General features: G+C 36.8%; 1 protein-coding gene across 1 annotated transcript in view; it reads left to right on the top strand.

Moving 5' to 3' along the window:
- The first annotated feature begins 261 nt into the window (after window positions 1-261).
- Window positions 262-20,592, top strand: part of LOC150085642 (short/branched chain specific acyl-CoA dehydrogenase, mitochondrial) — a 133,830-nt gene continuing 113,499 nt past the window's right edge. The window contains exons 1-3 of the mRNA XM_090373407.1: window positions 262-302; window positions 4,449-4,529; window positions 12,580-12,745. Coding sequence (XP_090229533.1) covers window positions 4,494-4,529; window positions 12,580-12,745 — 202 coding nt within the window. The 5' untranslated portion in view covers window positions 262-302; window positions 4,449-4,493. The remainder of the gene's footprint in view (window positions 303-4,448; window positions 4,530-12,579; window positions 12,746-20,592) is intronic.

Raw genomic sequence — 20,592 nt, 5'->3', positions numbered from 1 at the left:
TAATGCATTGTGTACATTACTTAAGTTGTAATGGAAGTATGTTATTGGATGTTTGTACATTACTTAATAAGAAAAGTTCAGTTGATATAATGTTTTCAGCATGTTTCATTGGTTTCTGAGAAGCTTTTAAGATCAATCTATTCATCTAAATGAAAATCCATTTCGTTATTACTTTAGAACAAAGAGTCAGATCGAGGCCAGATCTTCAGCTTATGTTCTGTTGGTGCTTGGAAAAATTTCATGTCCAGTTATGATTTCACAGCCCTTGTTTATTCCTGTACTCTACAAAAATCAACATAAGTGTAAGTGTTTTTGAATTAATCGAAAAGACAAATGCAGATTGCTACCAAATTTCCAATGTATATTCTGTCTGCTCCTGGGGGTTTATTCTAAAGTAAATTTGGATTTCATAGCATTCCTCACCCAGTTTCCCCTACAGAAATATTACTATAAATTTGGATTTTTAAATTTCCACACATCTATTCTACAACTGTCTTTCTTCAATTTGGATTTATGTCCCCTCAGGAGATTAATCTGGGCAAGAGGAAGCATCCCATCAGAATTGAGCTTGCTCAAACCATTCAAGACCGTATACACTTCAATCAGATCACCTTACAGATGCTTAGTTTCCAGACACTGCAATTTGCAGAACTTAAGCCTTTCTTGATAAAAGCACCCCTTTGTTCCCCTCACTAATTTCATTGGCCTTCTCTGTACCCATTCCAGAAGTTCTACATCCTTCCTAAAATGAGGCCTCTAGACCTGTATGCTGTAATCAAAGTGTAGCATGACCATTGCCTTATACAAAGGGATAATCACCTCCTTATCCCTTCTTCTCCCACTCAACCATCCCTTTATCCATAGTGGCAATTTGCCTTTAATACCATACTGCTCCAATTTGTACAGGTTTTCCACATGCAACAGTATCAAAAGCTTTCCTAAGAGCCAAGTATATGATATCAAAATTATTTTTTCATCCAGTTCCTTTGTGACCACATCATAGTATCCAGTGACATTGGTCAGAGAAGACTTCCCCTTAACAAACCCATGCTATGTCCGAACTATAACTGAAGTCATGTCTAGATGATCCTGCAGTGCTTCTTTAATCAGTGCCACCATTAATTTCCCCAAAACAGAAGTTAAACTAACAGGTCTGTAATTACTTGTCACCCTTTGATCCTCCTTTGTGAATGGGGTCACATTTGCACATCTCCAATCAGGGCCGGGTTTACATATAAGCTAAACAAGCTACAGCTTAGGGCTTCACATTACAAAGGGCCTCGCTCCATCTTAAAAAATCCTTTTTTAATATTGTCACAGGTGAACTGTAAGAGAGAAGGGTCTCATACATGTTATAGCTTAGGGCCACAACAAGTTTAAATCCTCCCCGTGTCTGCAGTCCATGGGGACCTCTCCTGAGCCCAAGGAATCTCTCAGAATTATGGCTAAGGGTTTGCTTACTTCCTATGCAATTCCTTTAATATAACTGGATAGATTTCATCCACCCAGGTACCTGCCTTACATTTAACTTCAACAATTTTTCCTCCACTTTGCTCTCAGTTATTACAAAATCATTTAGCTCACTGCCAGAGTTCAATAAACCTCTGACATTCCCCTCCCTGAATAACTCCTCATGGGTGAATGTAAATGCAAAATACTCATTTATTTTGTTAGCCACCTGAGCAGGATCATCAACAGTTGAACCATCAGTATCCAGTGGACCAAGCTGATTCATCCCTTTCCTTCTAGAGTTTACATAAGTAAAAAACTGTTTGCTGTTTTTCTTTGCATACTTAGCCAAAGATTTCTCGTAATCTGCCTTTGCCTGCCTAACCTCCTTTGTGACTTGATTACAGATCAGCTTATATCTGCCATAAGTTTCTCTGTCACCTGATAATTTAAATGTATCCCATGCATTTTTCTTCTCTGCCACATGTCCCATTAGTTCATCTGACATCCATTTAGGCCTAATTTAGATCTTGAACAATATTTCTTAGTTGGTATGAAAAACCTAGTAGCTTCCAAGATCAATTCTTTGAATGCTTCTAAATTCTTCATTTAGAATTTGCTGTTGATAACATCATCAGTTGGTCTCGCTATATAGAAATTAAAAACTGTCTCAGACCCCCCCCCCCTCCCCATAGTTACCTTTACACCCAACCCACAAGTTCCAATCAATATCTGGGAAGTTAAAATTCCCCATTATTTGACAATCTGATTTACTGGCCCACTCTATTTCTCTGTATAGTTGTTCATTGTACTCATCAGAGCCATTGGGCCTATAACACACTCTTCCTTTTAATTTTGCTTTCCCAGTTATGTCATACCAAACTGACTCAACATTGCAATGTCCAACCATTTCAACTGGATGTACCTTCTTAGATTTTGTGTTTCTTAACTGATAGCATAATCCCTCCTCCCTTCCTCTCCTGTATATCCTTTCTGCACATTGTACTCCCCAAATTCCAATTCTCCATTCCTTATATCTGTGACACCACATCTCTGATATCCCAACAATTATCTGCCTTTGATGCTTTGACCAGCACCTCAAATTCATTAAATTTATTTACTACACTCCTAGCATTGATGTACATGCAAGTATACAATCATCTATTCTTAGCCCCTCCCCATAGTTACCTTTACACCCAACCCACAAGTTCCAATCAATATCTGGGAAGTTAAAATTCCCCATTATTTGACAATCTGATTTACTGGCCCACTCTATTTCTCTGTATAGTTGTTCATTGTACTCATCAGAGCCATTGGGCCTATAACACACTCTTCCTTTTAATTTTGCTTTCCCAGTTATGTCATACCAAACTGACTCAACATTGCAATGTCCAACCATTTCAACTGGATGTACCTTCTTAGATTTTGTGTTTCTTAACTGATAGCATAATCCCTCCTCCCTTCCTCTCCTGTATATCCTTTCTGCACATTGTACTCCCCAAATTCCAATTCTCCATTCCTTATATCTGTGACACCACATCTCTGATATCCCAACAATTATCTGCCTTTGATGCTTTGACCAGCACCTCAAATTCATTAAATTTATTTACTACACTCCTAGCATTGATGTACATGCAAGTATACAATCATCTATTCTTAGCTACCCTAACACAGCCCATGTATTTACTTGTTCCACTATGGCTCCCAGTTGTCTCTGAAATCCCCAGAACCTTGTTTTCCAGTGCAGTTTACAATTTACAGAGCATTACTTATATAAATTAGTTATTTTATGAATGACTTGATGCTCTGTAAAATATCCTGAATTTCACAATGAAATTTAGAATGTTGTAATGCTAGACACTTGATCAATGAGTCATCTACTTTTGAAATCAAAATTTATGCCTCCTTTAGGTGTAGCTGCAGTTATGCTTATTAATCTCCTTATACTAATCTAAAATACACAATTTATAAAATATAATATACTTAATATAGTACTAATTATAATAGTGATGTACTTTTACACATTAAACAGATATGCGTTAAAATTTATTTCTAGCTACATGCATTGATAATCTCCACGGTGAGTAGTCTTGAGGGTGTCAGGGGTGCACTGCACCCGGGCGGCAACATTCAAGGGGCACCTGGAAACCTGAAACTTGCATACACATATAAAGAAAATTTTAAAGGGGGGTGGGGGTTCCATATTCTCTAGGAACTCTCCTGATAATCTCAAAATGCACCAACAATGCAAATTTATTAGAGAAATTAGCTAGTAGTTTCTTGGGTAGATTTCAAGCCATCAGTTTTGAATTCAGACAGTAAAAAGAAAAAATTGATTCTGTGTAGCAAGAAAATAAAAATACTCCTCCCGTTATCACCACTACATATTTAGTAGTGTTAAAGAGATGTGAAGATGAATGGTTTACGACAGTCTTCATGTGTCACACCTTCAAAGAGTTTGGAATGAAACCATCATAGAGAGATTGAATTTGTGAGAAAATGTGGTTGATCGCTTGGAGGGTTGATCTTTTCAGTGGTATGGGCATATCCAATGGATGCTCCAGGAGAGAGATGGCCTAAGAGAGAGTGATTAATTGGTCTCTACTGGGAAGATGGAAGAGGGGATGGCCTCAACTTATGTGGAGAGGAGGAGTCGTGGAGACGATGTGAGCCAGAAGGTTGCATGAGGATTCCTAGAACACCCATTCACATTGGAGAAGAGGATTACAAGGAAACCTCTAAGAAGTGGAGATGCCTTCAAAAGTAAAAGTAAGTAAAATTCACCTTAGTTTTGAGTGATATGGGCTATCAAAATAGTTGGACAAAATCACTTTTTAATATTTGGTTGTCTCTGTTTACTAATATTTTTAAAATACTAGTGACATATTCATGCCAGTAATTTTTACTGGTATGAATATGTCACTAGGATAAATTTCATTAGTATAAATTAATTTGTAGTTTTAGTATTCATTAGGACACAAATTTATTCTTTTTTGTAGGTTAGATTAGATAATTCAGAAGCCACATTTACTTAAGGTCACAGAATGGCATCGTATTTGGTAAAACAAGCAATTAGGAAGGTAACGTACTAAAATTTTTTTTTTTTTTTTTTTTTTTTCTATAAGAATTGGAATGTGCCATGTTGTTTCTTACAGTTTTCCATAGTTTGCATATTTCTGTAGCTACTAGTTACAGAGTTGAAAATTTTGTAGATTCTCTTAAATGTGAGTTTAAGATTTTTGAAGTCAGAATTTGCATAACAATGTATCTCTGTTTTTCTGACACCATGGTTTGTTAGCATAAGTATAGATGGAATGGAATATATACTCAAGCTACTATCAAAATTGACAAGAATAGAGCATGGTAAATTAAAGCAATTAAATGCAAATGCTGCAATATGAAAGCTTTTGCTATACAAATTTTTATATTTGCATTAACCCTCTTGTAAACCCTTAATTGTATGATTTGATAAAGAATTCAGAAACAATAGGTTACACCTAGTGATGAGCTGCCAAAATTGTAACGACTGGTTTTCTACAAAAAGCTCTGATTTAAGGGATATAACACAGTATGTGCCTCTTTTGTGACAAATAAGAACACACATATAGTAATAGCATAACTCTTAACAAAGGCCGGGGTTTGAATCCCGTAGATGACACAAGGGACTCTTATGGGCTTTTTTCACTTCTTGGCTGAATTAGTCGGTATCAAGCATAGATAGCAAGGTTTTTACCCCAGAAACGGGTTTTTTCATCCAGCAAAACAGGCAAATTGACTAGAGAACACGCGCAATTTATAGACACAATACACATGGGTATATGTAATAACTTATCAGGTGACTCTAATGTAATACAGTAGAACATCGATTATCTGAACTAATTGGGACTGAGGTTGGTTTGGATAATCAAACACATGAGAATACCCAGTTTATACGAAACAAAGTGCAATTGGGTCTACAATTAAATTATTATACGCAAGGTTATTACTATTGTATTTTTTATTTCTACCGTATTGTGCTGTGTTTCATTATTACTACTGTATTTTGCTATTCAAGTATCAGCACAGAACTAGACTACAATTCTAGGTGATATGTAAACATTGTGTGGAAGGTAAATTAAGGTAACACCAAAGTTGTGCCATATGAAATCTCTAAAGTACAGGTACTTCAAGATGGTTATGTGTAATAGCTGCAATTTCTTGCATAACTAGAAATGGATAAAATAATGGTTAACAAATATCCTGTGGACTAGTGAATCAACTTTATCCAAGCATAATGAACCACTAGGTGGCAGTGATCACAGTGTGTTGAAGTGGGATTTACTCAAGGAGGTAACTACCATCAGGGGTAAAGGGAAGGGTTTTTGTTTTCGTAAAGGCGACTATGATGGTCTGAGACAGTATTTAAATTCTATACAGTGGGACCAACTGATGATGTTACCAACAGCAAACTCAAAATGGGAAGCATTCAAGGAACTAATCTTGGAGGCTACCAGGCTTTACATACCAACTAAGAAATATTGTTCAAGGTTTAGGCCTAAATGGTTGTCAGATGAACTAATGAGACATGTGACAGAGAAGAAAAATGCATGGGATACATACAAATTAATGGGTGACATGGAAGCCTATGATAGATATAAGTTGGTCTGTAACCAAGTCACAAAGGAGATTAGGCAGGCAAAGGCAGACTACGAAAAATCCTTGGCAAAGGATGCAAAGAAAAACAGAAAAGAGTTCTTTACATATTTAAACTCAAGAAGGAAAGGGATGAATCAGATTGGTCCACTGGATATTGATGGTTCAACAGTTGAGGATCCTGCTCAGGTGGCTAACAATCTAAACGAGTATTTTGCATCTACATTCACGCATGAGGAGTTATTCAGGAAGGAGAATGATGCAGGTAAAGTAAACATTGGCAGTGAGCTGGATGATTTTGTAATAACTGAGAGGAGAGTGGAGGAGAGACTGTTGAGGATAAACATAAAAAAGGCACCTGGGGTGGATGGGATCTATCCAGTTATATTAAAGGAGGCAGCAAAGGAAGTAAGTAGGCCCCTAGCCATAATTATGAGAGCTTCTTTGGACTCAGGGGAGGTACCCATAGACTGGAGATGTGCAAATGTGGCCCCAATTCACAAAGGAGGATCGAAGGCTGACACAAGTAATTATAGACCTGTTAGTTTAACTTCTGTTCCAGGTAAATTAATGGAGGCACTGGTTAAAGAAGCACTGCAGGATCATCTAGACAAGAATTCAGTTATAGCTCAGACGCAGCATGGTTTTGTTAAGGGCAGGTCTTGCCTGACCAATCTGATTGGATACTATGATGTAGTCACAAAAGAACTGGATGCAGGGAATAACTTTGATATTATATATTTGGATCTTAGAAAGGCTTTTGATACTGTTGCACATGGAAGACTGCTGCACAAATTGGAGCAGTGTGGCATTGGAGGCAAATTGCTGCTATGGATAAGGGGATGGTTGAGTGGCAGAAGACAGAGAGTGGTAATCAATGGACACTGCTCAACGTGGACTAATGTTATTAGTGGAGTTCCTCAGGGTTCAGTGTTGGGTCCGTTGTTGTTTTCGGTGTTTATGAATGATATTGATGATGGGATATCAAGTTTAATGTCCAAGTTTGCAGATGATACAAAGGTTGGCAGAGTTGTTAAGGACACTACTGACGCTATGCTGCTGCAACAGGATCTGGAAAGGTTGAACAGATGGGCTGAGAGGTGGCAAATGAAGTTTAACATTGACAAATGTAAAGTACTACATATGGGAAACAGTAACCCCAGAGCAACGTATCAACTCTGCGGTACTGCACTAACAGTGGTGGAGAATGAAAAGGACCTGGGGGTAATTGTGCAGGCAGATATGAAGTTCTCTGAGCAGTGCAGACGAGCTGCAAGAATAGCTCATGGTGTCTTGTCAATGATATACAGGAATTTTTCTAGCAGGGATAAGGAGGTGATTATTCCCTTGTATAAGGCAATGGTTAGGCCACATCTTGAGTACTGTATACAGGTCTGGAGGCCTCATTTCAAGAAGGATGTAGAGCTGCTGGAACGGGTACAGAGAAGGGCAACAAGATTAGTGAATGGAACAAAGGGTTGCTCTTACGAAGAAAGGCTTAAGTTTTGCAAATTACAGAGTCTGGAGACTAGGCACCGGCGAGGTGATCTGATAGAGGTGTATGAGGCTTTGAATGGTTTGAGCATGCTCAATGCCAATGGGATTCTTCATCTTGCTCAGAATAATCACCTCAGAGGGCATAAATTCAAATTGAGGAAGGATGGATGTCGGATAGATGTGCGGAAATTTGCCTTTGGCCAGCGGGTGGTTGGTTGGTGGAACCGACTTCCATCACTTGTTGTTGAAGTTGATAGCCTAAACAAATTTAAAGCTCAACTGGACAGGTATTTCGAACGAACGGAGGGGTGAAATGGGAGTGGTGTTTTTTTTTTTTTTTTTTTGGCTGATGCTGAATAAGCTTGCTTTCTTGCATCATATGCCTCTACTAATGCTAATGCTAATAATATTCTTGGAAAATTAATCAAGCTCTCTAGCATCCTTCCTATGCAATCTTTTAGATTGAAAATCATAGAACTTTGTTCAACTATACCTAAAACCAGAGTTTTGTCAAGCAGGAACTCCTTAATGTTTTGAACGGAAATAGTTTGTAAATAATAACCAAAACGTTTTTACAATGTATATTATATATTACATTTATTTTGAACTTATCTAATTGTTTTACATGGTTTCAACTACAAATCACACTTTGTTTATTTCTGTTTATGTAAAAAAAAAAAAAAAAAAAAAAAAAACACAAGTAATTGCACACAAATAAGAGTATAATGAATCTTGGTAAGGTTTATTTTTTAAAATATGTAATCTTGAATTTTTTATTTGAACCATGCAAGATTGTCTTTTTTTCGTGGTGAGGTCTCCATCCTCTTTAATAGCAATATCTCCATAGAACTGCATTCAAACAGTGGCTCACACCATGCCATTGCAGTTTCTAGCCAGTGAAGGTCTCCACTTGAGCGTGTCTGCTCCCTCTTCTTCTTCATAATCAGAATTACCTTGGTTGAAGTCAGCATGTTCTTCATCCTGGACTAATGCAACAATTTCTTCTTTGGTTAAAATATGGATAACCAGGATCATCAGCATCATTGTTTAACCATGCTTCTGCATCATCTTGCCCACACTCAAAAAACCTGGGAATCCCTTGAAAATAAAGTTAAGATCTCACCTACTGCTTCATTCAAATCTTGCACATGTTTGACAGTCTCTTCAGCAGCACCCCAAAGTTTATACCATGCCTTTTTCAGATTTCCCTCCGACAACATGTTCCTGGCATCTGCTAACATGTATCAACAATCCTTAAAAAATGTTGAGCTTCTTTTAAAACTGAACCATGCTTTCTTCATCTCTCTCTGTTAGCAGCAAGCAATGCAAGACTTGTTTTTTGTACATCTTTTTTATACATTCAAGTAGGATGCATCTTTTAGGGATGGGATGCCAGAAGTTTATCAGATTCAAATAGGGAGATCAATGATTTTATGATAACTGAGAGGAAAGTAGAAGAGAAATTGCTGAAACTAAACATAAAAAAGGCACTGGGGTGGATGGGAGCTACCCAATTATATTGAGTAGCTCCCATGCATGCAGGATCATCTATGACAGCAATGCAGTTATATTGCATTCAGTCACAAGGATTTGTTAAAGGGTGATCTCGTCTGACCAATCTGATTGGATACTATGCCTCAGTAACAAAGGAAGTGAATGCAAAAAATAATTTTAACATTGTATACTTGGATTTGAGAAAAGCTTTTGGTACTGTTGCTTATAAAAGCCTGCTGTACTAACTAGAGCAATGTTTCATTAAGGGCAAGTTACTGCTATAGATAAAGGGATGGTTGGATGGGAGAAGATAGAGTTATCAGGTGGGCACTGTTCTTCATAGACTATTGTTGTTAGTGGAGTGCTTACAGGGTTCAGTGCTGGGTCCATTGCTATTTTCTGTGTTTATTGATGATACTGATGATGGTATATTAGGTTTGATGTCTAAGTTTGCAGATAATATAAAGGTTGGCAGGGTGGTTAGAGTAACGACTGTATGCAACAAGATCTAGACAAATTATTCAGATGGGCATAATTTGTCTAGGGATGTGGTAATTGAAGTTTAACATTGATAAATGCAAGGTATTTAATATGTGTAGCAGTAATACTAGATTAACATACCAACTGTGGTACTACACTCAGGGTAGTGGAGAGTGAAAAAGACGTTGGGGGCATTGTGCAGTTAGATATGAAGTTCTCTGAGCATTGCTAACAGGCTGTATTGGACAGCTTGTGGAATTTTGTCAGTGATATATATAGAAATTTTGCTAGCAGGGATAAGGGGGTGATTATTCCTTATAAGGCAGTGTTTAGGCCAAATTTTGAGTATGTTGCATACAGATCTGGAAGCCTCATTTTAGGAAGGATGTAGTTCTGTCCAAATGGGTGCAGAGAAGAGCAATGAGATTAATGATGGTAGCAAAAGGGTGTTCTTACCAGAAAAGATTTTGCAAATTGTAGCATATGGAGAGACTAGGCACATGTGAGTTGATTGAGATCTGTTTTAAGGCTTTTATTGAGGAGATCTGTTTTAAGGCTTTGAATGGATTGAGTGAGCCTAGTGCTGATGGAATCCTTGTTCAAAATGCACATAGAGACATAAATTCAAATTGAAGAAGGATGGTTGTAGGTTTGATATATGGAAATTTGTCTTTATTCAGTGGATAGTTGATTGTTGGAACAAACTTTTATCTATTGTTGTTGTTGTTGAAGTGGGTAGTTTGAATAAATTCAAGGAGCTAGACAGACTATTGGGATGTGCTGGTTATATGGTAGTTTTTTTTTGGCTGATGCTGTATAAGCTTGCTTTCACAGAATAATGTGGAAGAGAATAACATAAGTCTTTTCCTTTAATTTTAGTATAAACAAAACTTAAAATTGATAAACAACTGTTTGAAGTAAAATTACATCAAAAAAGATCGAACTATCCTCTCAAAGCCAGTTCTATCTGATCATCCATTGGCTGGAAGACAGTGCAAGAGAGAATTTAATTTGCTTGAATTTAATTTAATTTATTAGTTACTCATATTTCATTTAAATATGTCAGTTAACATGTCTTGATCTTGAAAAATTTCCTCGTCTGACCAAAAGATTTCACTTGGCAAATTTTCATGATTTTTGTTTAGCTGGAGAAACTGTTCTGAAAATTCAGCTTTGCAGAATAGGCTATAATGTCTTTCAGTAAGATGCCACAGAAATATGATGTAAAATTTCAGAAGACATATGCAAGATTTTCCATATATTGTAAAATCAGAAAAAGGTAACATGTTTTCCTTGTGTACCATATGTAGATGTGATTTTTCAATTTCAAGTGGCAGGAAATGTGATGTAATCAGATATTTGCAAACAAATAAGCATAAAGACAGAATGCAGTGCATGGAAAGAAATCCGAAAATAATGTTAAATTTCATGATATATTTAGTTGCATCCTTTATCATAGAACATAATCTTTCTTTGAGTTGTGCTGATCATATAGGAATGTTTAGAAATATGTTTCATGGTAGCAAATAAGATGCAGTTGTGTAAGAACAAAAACAGCTGGCATTGTTAGTGAAATAAAAGGTAGTAAGGGTTCTGAAAAATGGGATATTTTTGATTTCTACAGATAGCAGTAATTCAAGTGACTCCAAGCTCTATCTTACTGGGGTGTTGACACCTTTTTGTAATTAAAAAAAAAAAGAAAAAAAAGTCAGATTGAAAACATCTTGGTCTCATTTCTAGCATTGGAAAAGGTGACTCTACAGGCTACAAAACTGAACATCTTCTGATAAACCTGAAAACGTGTGGGATTCCTTCAAAAAACTATCTAGCACTTAGTGTTGGTAATGCATTTGTTATGGTAGGTCTAACAATTGGAGTATTTTATTATTATTAGCTGTATGGTGCAAGGAAGCCTGAGGCTTATGCTGCAGCAGCCAAAAAAAAATTCTGAGTTAGAGAAAGAGCGAGAGCGAGCAAGCATCAGAAGTAGAAGGGAATCACCAAGAAAGAGAAGAAGAATGATGATATCCAGCTCTGACCGTCCACTATTTCTTTGAGAAAGCCATCAATAAAAATATTAAAATCAAGAATTAAAAAATGGTCAATTCTCTACTGTAAAATAATCAGATTGGTAGGAGTACAGATACAGTACTTTCTCTCATGGATTAATGGCAGTCATGCAAAGTGTATGAGACAACAAGAGATTGGCAATGTGCAGGAGTGCAAGAACAAATCAGGATAGTATGTAATCACTTTCACGGAATGTGCATAAACTGTGAGAAAGTAATAACATAAACTGAATTATTGATTACAATAAACATCAAGTTCTCTATGTATTGGTATACTTCTGATCGGGACTTTATAAAAGTGATAACATTATACGAATAATAACATGGCTTACATTTATTGTAATCACAGATATAAATTATTATAAAGTTATTAGCTGATACACCAGTGTAGATAGGATGTAATGCACCCGTTGTCCTTCAGGTGGAAGGGGCTCTAGATTCCGACAAAAGAGCCTACCCCCCCTCAGTCCCGGAAAGGAGGAGAACATGTGCCCAACATTACTTCTTGTCCCTGGACTCCTTAAACTCTAGGATCTGCCCTTCAAGAGTTAACAGCTTGACATTGTAATGTGTTTTATCTGTATTCATGTACATTATCCCAGAACCAAGGCTAGCAATACAGCTAATGCTGTGTAGCCTAGATCATTGTGCAAAGTAAATTGACAAATTAAATAGTGCAAAACTTTCATGAAAGAATTCTATCATTTTGCTAAAGATCTTTGCCTTTTCGTTGAAAAGAATTCTTTAATCATTCTTCATTTCCAAATGGTAAACTTGATTTCAGTAATGAATTCTGAATGAACGTTACAGAAATCAGTTCAGAAATTATAAATTTGTGTTTTTATTTATATTCAGCCAATACGGCTAAGTAACCATATAATTTTATTGCAAATCAAATTACAAGCTTTACATTTATATCTTGTGTTTTTTTTTTTAAGAAAAGTCTTTTTTTTATTAGTATGCTCCGAAGGTAACTACTGGATTATGGAAACATTCCTGTTGCAATAGTTGTTTCCAATCAGTTGCAGACTTCCACTATGAAAAAAGGGAGAACTTCAGTGATACAGTTCAACATAAACCATTGACATTATTAGCAGAAGAAGAAAAAATGATGAGAGACACAGGTAAAATTAATGGCGAGTTTTCTTTGAATTAAATAATATGTTATAATTGAAACTTCTGGTGTGGGAAAGATCTATGGCAGGTATTTCCTTAAATTGAGTTATTGTTACCACTGCCTTGTTATTGACTTGTAAATTTCTTGATAAATTTTTCTCTTGGGTAGTGGCATATACCCTCTAGATCCTTGTTTATCATACAAATTAATAATTTTTTTCAGCAACAAGATATCACTAGTTTTGGTCAGATGACTGCTTTTTATTCTGTTCTCCATGGCAGCATAGTTGGCACAATTCATTGCTTTTGCCACTTGTTTAGGTAAGTATGGATTAGATTCTTCTCAACACCTAGAGGAATTTTTAAAGACCCCTTCAATTGTGACTGTAGTTAGCCAGTCTCAGGTGGTGAAATCGGATTTCCCTATGAGTTATTCTGGGTTTTTAAGCCTATGCAATATGCAGACTGTTCTGCATATTGCATATTTGCGAAAACACTTTCGCAAATCTGTGTGTGTAGAAGACATTTCATTCTACACATACAGATTTGAGCAACATGCTCAAGTGCCATTAAAATAATAATTTGAATTGAATTTTTTTCTCCTTATTCTATTCCTTTTGAGGTTATATGCCCAAGACCGAATCAAAGGTTGAAGTATATAATTATAGACCTGTAAGCTTGACTCCTGATCTAAAGAAAATAATGGAGTCATCATAACAGTAATGCAATTACATGGAAACCATAGCACAGATTTGTTGTGGGGGAAATCTTGTCTAACCAATCTGATCAGTTGCTATAATGTAGCCACATAGAAACTGGATATAAAAAATAATTTTGGCATCATATACTTAGATTTCAGTAAAAAAAAAAAAAAAAGCTCTACTGAAATCTAAATTTCCATTATTCCACATAAAAGATGTTCTAAAAATTGGATCTGTATATATGGATTTTAGGACAAGGTTATTATTGTTTTGGATAAAATGATAGCTTAGTGGCAGGAGATGAAGAGTGGTTATTAAATCCCTGGAGGATGCTTAACCTTTTGAAATGCTGTCAGATCGTGAGGATTGAACCAATCCCTAATTTTAAACTCTTATATCATAGACATATTTTTTATATTTATTTTTTTTTAACTTCTGATTACCAAAAATATATGGACTCTAAAACAAAATACAGGTCAACCATCACTAATCCGGCAGCGTTGGGACCTGTGGGGTGCCGGATTAGTGAGTTTGCCGGATCACCGATGGTTATTTTAGCACATACATTTTACCCAACAGCTAACCACCTCCTTCTACTTTTAAGACGTTGACTGCCAAGTTAGTTTTTAAAAAAAAAAATTCCTCAGGGGCCAAAAAATATTTAGGAAATAATTTGATTAGTAATTATAAAACGAATATTGTTATGTCAGTGTTGTCGTTTTTTCGCTTAAAATATATATAAAAAAAGTCTTTTTTTTTTTTATGTCGCATATATGTGGCCAACTTGGCCACATATGTTTGTTACTTTATTTCTTGAGAAGCCGTGTCAACCACATACGTGTGATGCTATTATGGCATAAATATGAAGGTCGTTTCTGATTAGTTTATTGCCCTCATGGCGAGCACTGCAATAAAACTAATTACTTTAAAATAAACTCTCAACCATCGCAATAAGTTTGTTAGTATTGTTAGAGATTTTGTGAAAACAAGTTCGTTAGCTTGCTGTATTATCCATCATATTGTGTTGTTTTCCCGTAAGTTTGTACAAGTGAGTTTAAAAAAAAAAAAAAATCTAAAAAGGAATGGCTAAAAGAAAATTACTAATATAAGAGGAACTGAGAGAAATTGCTGGAATTTGCAATTAAGCAGAGTTAAACTTCTCACAGACACACCGCTGTCGAGTTTTTTCAGAGGTTCAATTTTATTTGTTATGGACAATGTACGGTGTTTGTGCTTTACACCATGAGAGGCACTTCCTTTATGCATTGGAACCATGGCTGGAAGTAGGTTATAATAATAAATGCAGAAAAACAAGCGGGAATGGCTTGCCAGTGTTTGTGCCAACAGCTGATGCTGCAACCAGGGGCGAATTTAGGCATGGTCTTTATGGGTTACAGCCCAGGGCCCCTGTTCAGTCAAAGGGCCCCCTTCACGGTAAAAAAAAATAAAAACAATTTAAATTAAAAATTTAAGAAAAAATAAATTATACAAAATTTTTTCGTACCCAGATAAAGTTTAAATCGTTAGTTTGCAACACTATTGGATTTGAATAAAATATCAAATATCAATGTTTTAAATGATAGTAAATATGACTCTGTCTTCTATCGCCTCTGTCGGTAGTCAGTAAAATCAATATATACTTTGTCATTTGTCAATTATGCAAATAATGTGGCAACATTGGAATTGGAGTGCAAATCTAGCTCCTCTAAAGCGTGTTAGCTTAGCGTAACTCTCACCGTTTGATATTTGAGGTTATGTATAGTACAGTATAGTTGAATATTAAATAGTCATTCGTTTGGTAAAGTGTACTGTTCAGGTGTTTTGTTTCTTCACTGGTAAGTATTGGCAAAGTTTACTAAATAAATATAAGTTAAATCACTCTCTGGAAATCTTTTGTCGGCACGTAAATTCAAAATTGTTTTTTGCATTTCCTCGAAATGAGCCATAATAAAAATAACTGGACACCATTTATTTGAAGTAAGTGGTAGGCACTAGTAAGCAGCGTAAGCTATAAGCTTGCCTATTTGACAATGTAAGATGTAAAATCTTACAAATTTAAAATAAAAATAATTGTTTTGCTAGAAGTAATGTTAAGTTTGTAGAACCCTAGATTTAGTGATGGGATAGTTTAAGTGTGAGAATTGAGAATAGTAGCAAAGGGGTAAACAAGTAATTCAAATAATATGAGAGAGCAAACAGGGACAGCAGGACTAAGTAAAGGGGTGCCATTTGAGAATGGGCGTGAATGGGTTGCTTAAGGAAGAACAATAAGACATGAAGCGGGATTATGCGAGGCGCCTCCTTTGATCTATGACACTGTTGGAGCCAAAACAGAAAATGACTGGACATCCAATGTTTGCGTCAAAATAAAAACGGCGTTAGGCTGACTGATTTTTGGGTGTTGGGATACTTTTAGAGAGAAAGGTGTGAAACAAAAATGAGGTTGCCGGTGGGCATGAAAGGTCTTGAATATGAAATTAGGAAGGTTGTATGTAATTGTAAGAATCCATTCTTACAACTATCTATAATAATAATTTTATATCTCTTGGAAAATTATTAATGTTTAAATTGGACGGCTTTCAGCAAATTGCTTGTGCTCACTCTCTCTATTCGTTTTGGTAGAGAGCGGATTAGCGTAGCTACAGGGGAGCTGTTCAAAACGCAACTATACAGTAGGAGTGCCTGTTGGAAACAGTTCTTGTTTACAGTAAACAGAGTGGAGTCGGCACAACGGTAGTAAGGGACAAAGGATCGCCCATCCCCCCAAGAAAGGGTTCTGACTTCAAAAAAAAAAAAAGGAAAAAGGGAGGACCCGAGATATTAGAGTACGCCGCTTCGGGTAGCATACCGCAGAATAAACGGGCCGACACGGAGAGCGCTCTTAAAATTTCAAGGGCGGTCACTTAAAATAAGGTGTGACGAAAGAAGTAAGTGGACGTGGGTGGCCCGATGAAAGTTCTGGAAATTTCCAAGCGGCTGGATGTCCTCACTACAAAGAAAGGGGTCTCGACCTACCAGTCGTGGGTCAAGACAATGGAATGTGAAATGGCAAATGAGAAATAAGATGAAGATGGCGAAAATAGTAAATGATTGGTCGAGAAAAAAGGGGAGAGAGATGAACGAAAAGGTGATGCAGAGAGGAAAGAGTTGTTCCCAGAAAAAAAGTTTGGAGAGAATTGTGGAGGAGGGAGTTAGAAAGAATGTTGGGGAGTGAGAATGGTATTAGAAGTGAAGGGTTTGTCAACGGAGAGTTGGGGGATAATGGGAGTTTAGTGGGTAGTGATAACCAAGAGTGGGGGAAGTGATTGAGAAAAGAGTGAGATTGAGCTTCTCACGGATGGTTGGAGCAGCAGCAGCCCTGGAGAAAGTCCTTGTGCACGGGAGGAACTGCCAGAGAGCAGCGTAAGCAAGTGCTTCTAGTGGGTCAGCAGAGGCCAAGCCTAGGGAGATGACTGCAGAACAGGACCGGAAACAGAAATCTTACCCAGGAAAAGGGAGAAGAGTGCAAGTAAGTTAGTTTAGAAAATTTTGCTAACAGGAACGGTATAACAAATAGATATTTATTTAAAGTATACCCAGTATAAAATAAAATGAAAATAAAATATTTCAGAAGCTTTCGGAACTCGTGTCCCTTCGTCAACTGACAAATTTGAATACATTACAAGCAGAGTGTGGCACGTTACTCATTCGTCATTGTTGTAGCACGGACGTGTGCTGCCTTGCGCCAGTGATCATCCATCAATAAAATGGTTGTCTCCAGGATTGGATGTATACGCATGCCTTTCTGGCGATTTAATGCCTTAGGGTTGTTCATTATGTTTAGTGACTCTAGCCATAGGCGGTGGCGAAAGTGTCGCGCGTGGTCCACTATCTCAAAGTCGCGCTTGGGGTCAAGATCGTGGTTGGTAGCCCAAAAATGTTCTGCAAGCGCGGACTGGTCAGTTTCGGCAAGCCGGATTGCTTTGTCGTGTTCCGTGAGGCGATCCTGGAGACGTCTCGATGTCTCACCTACGTAGCAACTGTTACAGGCCCTACAGGTGATACGGTACACTACATTGCTGCGTAAGACAGGTGTGACAGGGGTCTTCACACTGGAGACAAGTGAACGTAGGTTCCTACCTGGTAATTGTACACATTTGATGTTGTAACTTCTCAGGATCTTCGAGATACGTCCTGACACTCCTGGATAGTACGGAATGTAGGCGGATGATATGCCGACTTGCTTCGGAGGTCTTGGGTTGGAAGTAAGTTCTTGTGCCTGTAACAAGCATCTGTTTAGTACATGGGATGGATAACCGCATCTGGTTAGGTCCGCCTTCACACGGGAGATCTCGTTACGTCTAATTGTGTCGGTGCTGGAATGGCTCCAGGCCCTGGAGAACAGGGTGCGGGCAGTGCTATTGAGATGGCTTGGAGCGTGGCCGGACCCGTAGTTGGTGAATTGACCGCACCACATGGGTTTGCGGTATACTGAGGTCTCTAGATGTGGGCCTACGCGATGCACTAGCACGTCCAGAAACGGGAGCGAACCGTCCACCTCTGATTCTACGGTAAACTTGATGAAATTGGATAGAGAGTTGAGGTATTCTAGTAGTACGGTTTCAGAACCACGTGGTATTATGGTAAAATTATTTAGGAACGGTATCGTAAGGGATTAAACGGGAAAAGAAATGAACAGGACAGTTGAAGGGGGATTGTAACAAAATTGAACACTATACTGTAAGAGATGGAATTGGAGAACAATAGTAGATAAAGAGAGTGTGATAGTTACTTATCTGTTATTAGAAGTATCTGTAAAACATAAAGAGATGTATTAGATGTGAGAAATTTAATAACACGAACTGTTAAACTGTGTTAACGAGGTGAATTGTACTCTGTAGATTTATCTTCTAGAGTGTAAAGAAGAGGAGTGCGAAATTAATTTAATTATCCTATATATATATCACTGTATATGATTGTATAGGTTAGTATGATTAGTAGTTATATAACAAAAAGAAAAAGAATTGTTGGAGGTTATGCCTTTTGTAAGGGAGAAAAGTAAGGGTGGAAGCCATTTTATGCATAGTAATGGCAGAATTGTGAAAAAGGTTGATACAAGGTATATTTAAATGTGTGTAAATAAATTTTGTATAAAACGGTGAAATAAATCATGTTATGTTACTATCTTATGCTTCATCTTTGGGGAGAGACACCACAGCATTACTACAAGTAACAAGAATTGTCCAGACAAGGGAAGCTAAAAGAAATAAAATTCCTCAGTACTTGAATCTTCTGATTTAAATTAATAGAGAAAGAGAATTAATGGAGTTAAATTACTAAGCAGCAGATAGCTTGTGGGCCTTGGAAGGGAGGTGAGGACCACCTGTCTCAGAATAAAAATTTAAGTGACAGCCGATTGAGGTTCCAAGGTAACGAGAAGCTAAAATTGTATATTTATGTATTTCCCATTTCCCACATAATTATTTGTTTCTTTTATGTAAATTTTTATTTATTTTCTGTTTATACTTCGGGACAACCAAACAGTCAGAGGAGTTAACAAGACAGACAGAATACAAGAAACAGCACCGTATTCAGCAGTCATGGGCTTGACCCCCGGTCACTCAAGGCACGTGTACTTATGCACTCGCGCGCCTGACCACTAGGCTAAGAGTTGTATGCTCATTAACAACTGCTTTACACACCCTAGAAATTGGAATTTTCTGAAAATTGTAGTCAGATTTGCGTAGGTGGGGTTGATAAAGAGGTCAATAGGGTGTTCAGCGAATTGCAAATTTTTAGTTTTAGGTTTTTTTAATTTCTTTTCAGATTAAATAAATACCTAAAAAAAAGTCTGGTAGAAACTATAAAAGTGGAGCTGAAAACGAAAAATACAATTAAATAGAGAAAAAGAAAGAAGTAAATGTGCCAAAATTTAAAAATTTTTTCTGTTGGAAAATAAAAATGAGAATCTAAACGATATAGGTGCAGTAATAAGCGAAAGAGAGAATAACTTAACCGAAGAGAAACAGAAAAAATAACAAAATGTATATAACGATAACGAAGAATTACTAGAACTAGAATTACAACCGAGAGCCTCTAAAAACAATGTTGACATTGACTGACATTCAGTACCAGACAAAAATATACAAGCGCTAGACGACGACCAGTTCTCGGAAGTTTCTGTTGCTGTTTTGCAAGAAGATAGCGATAAAGAGTCAGAAGAGGCTTCAGAAAATTCAGAGTTGCTTGCTAAATATGTTGATGTAGGTTTGTGGTCTACACAGTTAAATGATAATTTTATTAATGACTGTCTCTCATATGAAATGACTTATTTCATTTCATGTGAGAGACATGAAATGTCTCTCACATGAAATGAAATAAAGATGCAAAAAATATTATCCAGTTTCAATAAGGAATTACAAAGAACAAAACAGATCATTTTCAAATAAGTACTTTACGAGAAAAATTAAAAATGGTCAATTACTGGAAAGATCTTGGTTGTGCTATTCTACCAGTATGGGAAGTGTTTTTTGTCTAGTCTGTAAACTTTTCTCTAAAGTCCCTTCTCAATACACAAACAGATTGTCTGACTGGAAACATATTGGACCTTGTTTAGAAAGTCATGAAAATTCTAATGAACATAAATCATTGTTAGTATGGTTAACATGTAAAGAAAATAAGTCTGTTATTGACAAGCGGTTGCAGGAGCAACTAAGAAAAGATACGGAATATTACCACAATGTCCTAAAACATGTTATTGCAGTGGTGAAATATTTAAGTGTAAGTGGCTTAGCATTCAGAGGTCACGAGGAAATATTTGGCTCTCCGCACAATGGTAATTTTATGGGGGCTCTGGAATTACTAGCAGAGTTCGATCCATTCATCCGTGAACATATCTAACAACGAGAACTGTGACCAAAGCCTTTCACTTCATACTTACCAAAAACATTTGTTTTTGATAAGTACGAAGAAATAATTATAGCTGAAATAAATAGTGACGATGCAAAGTACTACTCAATTGTGATGGACTCGACACCAGATTTGTCCCACAATGACCAACTAGCTATTATAGTACGATATTGTTTTGAGGGAAAAGTGTATGAAAGATGTGTATCTTTCATCAAAATTAGTAGTCACAGTGGCTTATCTTTATTCAGTTCCTTACAAGAATTTCT

This window comes from Mastigoproctus giganteus, chromosome 5 (genome assembly GCF_048544385.1).
Source record: "Mastigoproctus giganteus isolate SK-2022 chromosome 5, ASM4854438v1, whole genome shotgun sequence".
In the NCBI taxonomy this organism is placed as follows: domain Eukaryota; kingdom Metazoa; phylum Arthropoda; class Arachnida; order Uropygi; family Thelyphonidae; genus Mastigoproctus; species Mastigoproctus giganteus.
The sequence above is the reverse complement of the archived record's forward strand: the minus strand, read 5'-3'. Positions and strand labels throughout refer to the sequence as shown.